At 29.8% G+C, this 6011-nt stretch overlaps 2 protein-coding genes across 2 annotated transcripts; one reads left to right on the top strand and one right to left on the bottom strand.

Moving 5' to 3' along the window:
* The first annotated feature begins 556 nt into the window (after nt 1-556).
* LOC111413252 (lebercilin-like protein) lies at nt 557-2569 on the top strand. The gene is made up of 4 exons (XM_023044159.2): nt 557-743; nt 814-1015; nt 1066-1130; nt 1185-2569. Exons 1-4 carry the CDS (start codon nt 655-657, stop codon nt 2476-2478), a joined length of 1650 nt encoding a protein of 549 aa, XP_022899927.1. The 5' UTR covers nt 557-654; the 3' UTR covers nt 2479-2569.
* Nucleotides 2570-4202: 1633 nt separating this feature from the next.
* Nucleotides 4203-5593, bottom strand: LOC139430268 (uncharacterized). The gene is made up of 3 exons (XM_071196996.1): nt 5476-5593; nt 5217-5424; nt 4203-5156 (listed from the first exon to the last, which is right to left on the bottom strand). Exons 2-3 carry the CDS (start codon nt 5420-5422, stop codon nt 4256-4258), a joined length of 1107 nt encoding a protein of 368 aa, XP_071053097.1. The 5' UTR covers nt 5423-5424; nt 5476-5593; the 3' UTR covers nt 4203-4255.
* Nucleotides 5594-6011: the final 418 nt, after the last annotated feature.

Raw genomic sequence — 6011 nt, 5'->3', positions numbered from 1 at the left:
CACGGATCTGGTTTTATACACAAACAAGCGTTGTGATTAAAAAACGAAGAAATTTTCCTTTTTAATTTAAAAAAATTTAAGATCTTTGGAGTCTTTGTATTTTATGTGTTTAAGAAAGGTGTAGATAGGCGAAAATGTTGGCCGTGTTGAATTCGATTTTCATCATGGGGTTCTAGTTAAAACTTTTTGAATTAAAATATATGTTGTTATAAAATAAAGAAAATTAAATAGTTGTTTTTGTGTTTTAATGAGTCATTCTTATTATAATAACTACAGTATAACATCGATATAACGGAGAAAATACGCACGGCCAAATATGTGTATTATATATATTATGTATTGTGGCCTATGTGTGACGTCACGAACGGGCCTTCGAGCTGTGCACCTATTCCCGGGATGCAGCAATCTTCTTAGATTTTACCGTTGACTGAATTTGTGTGCATTAATCCGTTATATCGAAGTTTTAAGTAGTAACAAGAATGTAATTCAAAAACAGCTGTATAATTAATCCAACCCAATCCAATAAAATTTCCATAGTAACAGCCCTCACCTTATCATTGTAAACAAAAGATGGTCCTGCATTGCAGCAGTGACAAGTTTCCCTTCAAAACCTTCTACAAATCATCTTAAACAAGCCATTTTTTTAAACAAGAAATGGCAAATTCGACCGCTAGCGTGACTTCCTTGGCACAAAAACCCGGTACAACTAGCAGTACCTCATCGAATATACCATTATTAAACAGGTTTTTGAACGTTTTAACGTCAACTTGAAGTGTTTTTAATCAATTTATGTTTTTAATTTAATCTTTTCAGAAAGAAAAGTTGCGATACGCTTTGTTCGTCAAATACAAGCTGTTACGTACAAAAACGAAAACCCCATCCTTTAGCAGCTTCCATACGATATACAAATAGAGGAAATCCAAAAAATGCTGTTAATCAACGCGTTTTATCAGCTAAACTTATTAAATTAAGATCGGTCCAAAGTCAATTAAATGATGCTAATTTTCATTTAGCGGTAAGTAATCAAATTTGGATCAAAATACATTAATATTGTTATTTTTTAAGGAATTAGCGAAAGAAAACCAAGCTTTGCGTAATTTGCAAAGAAGACAAGACAAAGCACTAAAAAAGTATTTGTTTAAAACAAATTGAATATAATTTAATTAACATTTAATTTATTTAAGTTATGAAGGTGCCGATGCTGAATTACCAAGATTAATCAAAAAGCACGAAGAAGAACTCCGAGTAGTTCAAGATAAAAATAAAAATCTCAAAAAAGCGTTGCGAGAAGTTATAGATCAATTAAAAGCAAAAGATGATGAATTAAATAATGTAAGGAGTCAACTAAAACATTTAACCTCGTTAACAAAAGATAAACACTTGGGTGAAAGAGAAAAGTTAAAACGAGAATTAGAAGAATCAAAATTAAAAATAAATGATTACGAGAAAGAAATAAGTATGTTAAATAGACGCTTAATGTTGGAATCTAAAAATGCCAAGTACAAATTGAACAAGGAAGTTGCAAAACACAAACAATGCCAAAAAGATTTAACTCAAGTTATGGAGGAGTTAAACAAAAATGGCCACTATGTACCTGAATTAAACAACGAGATGAAACAAACGATTGCAAATCGAAAAAAAATTTTAACTCAACGACCATCGATTACATCGATTCGATTAAAAGCTGAAAGTACCCCAGATTTAATCGCCGACCCTTCAACTGTTGATCTTGAATCAACAACCGATTTACTAAAATTAGATCCAATTGATAATAAAATCGAAGATATTAGTGGACCAAGAAGCATTTTAAAATCTCCCGCTGAATCGGTTAAAAATCGTTTAACTTCCGGTCGTTCAAATAACGAATTACCTACCTCTTTAATGAATTTGTCGTTGGACGGAGAAAAAGTTGCGATAAAAAACAATTTTTTGAAAACAAATCCTTTACATCGTACACTTTCCAATCACAAAATAGATTTACTTTCAGAAACGGTTGAAAATAATTTAAAGAAAACAACAGCTGAAAGAGAACCTGAAGAAACCGAATTAGGTAATTACTGTTTAAACGTAATGAAATCGGTTAAAACTATGAATACAATGGTGGAAAGACACACATTCGATTACGAAGCTTGTTCAGAAGATACAACGAAGATTTTAGAAAAATTGAAAGAAGTTGATTTGGCTGATTCGATAATTCGCAAGAAAAAAATTGAGGTGAATGATGAATCGAAAGCGGCTGAAAAAGATTTAGAGTTGGTTAATAAGATTTGGGGTGATGAATATAATTTTCAAAAGACGAATAAAAATACTGATAAGAACGGGAATCTTAAAGAAGTTAATTATGAAGAGAAAAAGAAGCTTTTAGCTACTTTAAGGGCTATCGATAATGGGGAGCTTGATGATAATATTGGTGGTGATCTTAAACATAAAAGTAAAAAGGATATTATGACGGAATTATTTGGACGGGGATGTCAATAGGAAACTACCTTGTAAAGATTTTTTTATATTTATATATTATTTATATTTTGTATATTGTGTATAGTAATAAAATTTTATAACAAAAAATTGTTTAAAAATGAAGAAAATGTTTAGTAAAAACTGTTAATTATAAGAAAATTATGAAATAAAATTTTATCAATATATTATTCTTATAATTTTAAACTTATTTCTAAATTTTCAATTTATTATTTATAATTTATATATATATTTTTTTACTTTTAGTTGATTTTCTTCTCTGAAAATTCATTTATGAAACGTTTTCTTAAGAAGTTTTATTTATTTAATACCAAGGTGGAGTTTCGTACTTAACGATTTAATTCGAACAACTTAAGATAATCAAAACTCTTTGGAGATTAAAGACCTTGTTACTTGAGGTCTTTAATCTTACTGTATATATGAAGTACAATAAAATGTCATTAAAAGGTAAGTAAAATACGAATCTTTAAAAAAATTTTCGTTATCCGTCAAGTTTTCAGGTAATTTTAGAGAACATAATATTTCCTAGGATCCAACTCTTGAAAATGTGGAGAAATTAGGTAAACGGATGATTTTTAATCATACCTCAAAAATTCTTATTAGTTGTGTTCAAATTGATATTAATTAGTTTGTAGTGCTTAAAATTGAACATCTGGACGAAGAACTAATACTTCTTTCAATGGCTGCGGTGTGTATTATGAAGAAAAAAAGGACTTGAAGGCTAATAGGAAAAAATGATGTAAACCATGCTTGTTACAGAGGGATATGCTTTCCCATACCAATTTAATGACTGAACTACGTAATGAGCCTCATGGACGTGCGATTACCCCCCATGAGTGGCTATCAGCTACGCAGACATTTTTGGCAACAGGAAGAAGTTACAAGGAATTGAAATTTTCAACAGTTATTTCCAAATCAGCTCTAAGCGCCATAATTCCAGAAACATGCTACGCAATTTACAAGGCATTAAAAGACACATATCTCAAGGTAAGTTTTTTTTGGTTGGTTAATATAATAAATGCATAGGTAATATAAATTATGTTGCTGCATCCTCGAAATCACTGAGGTTGTGAAACAAATCTGAAGCACTTTGCTGAGAGTTGGTTGGGTTGAGTGTGCAATGAATACTATGCTGAATACTATGCCTCATAGAACACGTCGTTTATTATTTTTTCTGCGTGCACAGCTTGCAGGTGTCTCAATTTTGATGCCCATGATTTCCCAATATCAGAAAATCCATCTGCAGTACAAATCGAAGGTTGAGCCAATCGTGTTCCAATCACATCTAACAATTCGTCACATTTATTTTTGAACCACAATGAATATTATACGCATCACACACTGCAATACTGATCGTAAATAATTAGACATCGGATTATATGCACTAATAATATGACAAAATATGCATGCAATTATGCTTTAAAAAAGGGTCAAATATACACTGGTTAAAAGAATAATGATGATAAGTTATAGTATTCTTATACTTTTAATTTATACCAATGGTATTAAGGGCTACAGGTGGTAGTAGGTTATCATCATTCAATTTACATGTCTAAGATCGAAACTGAGGCTCATGCCAAAACACCAACCTCAAGCCGATATTCTGTTAAGACAGATTTTACTCAAGCTATATTTTTTGGCTAGTTTGCGCAGTTTGCCTTTAAGACAGCTAAATCCGAATGTTTCTACTTCTAGATCTAGTATTAGTTCCAAATCAAAATTTGAGGTAAAGAACAAAAAAATATGTATTTTAAATTCCATAAATCAACTAAAAATATTCTTATTTTACATTTTTTAAATCTAAAATTAATTCTTTCATTAACACCTTAGGATAAGAATCATCAAAAACGCTCAAACAACTTAAAGCCGATGATATTAATTCGTTTCTAAATTCGAAACTTTCATCTAAACTTCCGCTTTGAACCAAATTAAAAATTAGATCTTCATAATTAATTTGGTCCAAATTATTTTCAATTTCTTTATAAAATTCCGGGTGTTTTTTTAAATATATATAAACTAATAAATTCGTTAAAGAAATATGATTTGTCTTTAAAACTTCGTAAATATCTTCGTTGGCCTTTAAAATCAAAGCGAAATACTTTCCGAAGTTAAACCCGACGTTTTGAATACTTTCTGGTAAATTACCGAATCTGAAAACGCTTGAAATCCCTTTACCCAACAAATTCCCGGCGTTTAAAGAATTTCTTATGATCCATTCGTTTATCGGGTGGCCCAAAACGGTTTTATAATCAAATAATTCACTTGAAAAATTATTTAAAATTGAAATTTCTTGTTTCAAATCAAAATTATTTTTGAGTTTTGATGGATAAGGTTTCCCGTTTTGATCCATAGGTCCCAATGTTCTTCCCAATGTTAAATCTCTTAATGCCGAAGACATGTATTCAACGTAATAATGATCTTTTAACGTGATTAAAGAATATAAACATTTCGTTAGAAGATAATCCCCGCAGAGTAACGATATTTTATTCCCTTTATGTAATCGTTTATTTAATGGTGTTGTATTAACGATATCGTTATGAAGAAGGATAGCCATTCGTAACATTTCTGTTACTTTAGACAGAATTATTTGATCGTTATTAATTTGGAGGGAATTTTTTGGAATTTGCGAGCTTAAATTTACTACTAAACCATAAGAAATTGATTTGTTGTTTATAAATTCGCTGAAATTAAATTTTTGTTTGTTGATGCAAATAAAAATTGTTTAATTTAAAAATAAAAACCTTATTGTGTTTAATACAGGATGCATCGTCCCGGATAAACTCTTAAAATAACCTTTAACGTTGGTGTCGTCATCGTTTAACAACCAATCTAAGTTTTTGAAAATGTTTCCTCCTGTAACCCGATCGATTTCAGTCATTAAGCTATCGGTTGGTAGACGTCGGGGGGCGGTTTGAAGAAATCTTTGAAAATTTAGTTTTAAAGCCATTTCTATAATCATTAAAATCAAAAACTGAAGTGACTAAAACATGGTAATCTTACTGTTTTTTGTGTTGTAACTATTACTTTTCTTTATATTAATTCAATTATTCTTCTTACTTAAGGTGTGAGTTTTGACAATTATTAAGTTTAAGCAAAGGCGATTGTTGCAAAATGACAACTTGCTCAGTAAAAAAAATGATATGATTAACAAATCATTACTTACTTGATTTTAAATCTTATTATAGTTACGGTTATTACTAAAAATGATGCTATTTTGAAAAATAGCTTTTAGTTTTTGAGAAAACAATATTTGAAGTTTTGATAAAGTTTTTGATGTTGCAATTTTCATCGATAATTTTCAAAATTCGCTATAAAATTAATTTCTTGAAGGATCCTTGTGGAAATATCACCAATTATTAATTAAAGTAACCTCTTTTTAATGCAAAAAGCCGTTTTGAAAAATCACTTTCAGTTCTTGAGAAATAAATTTTTGAAATGATCGACAATTTTTTCGAATTTTGACATTTTTGCCGATTATGTTTTAAAAATTCGTATAAGGTCCATTTCTTGGAATATGAGTTTGAAAATTTCCCAAA

The sequence above is a fragment of the Onthophagus taurus genome, chromosome 6 (genome assembly GCF_036711975.1).
Source record: "Onthophagus taurus isolate NC chromosome 6, IU_Otau_3.0, whole genome shotgun sequence".
Taxonomy (NCBI): domain Eukaryota; kingdom Metazoa; phylum Arthropoda; class Insecta; order Coleoptera; family Scarabaeidae; genus Onthophagus; species Onthophagus taurus.
This window is presented reverse-complemented; position numbering and strand designations above follow the sequence as displayed.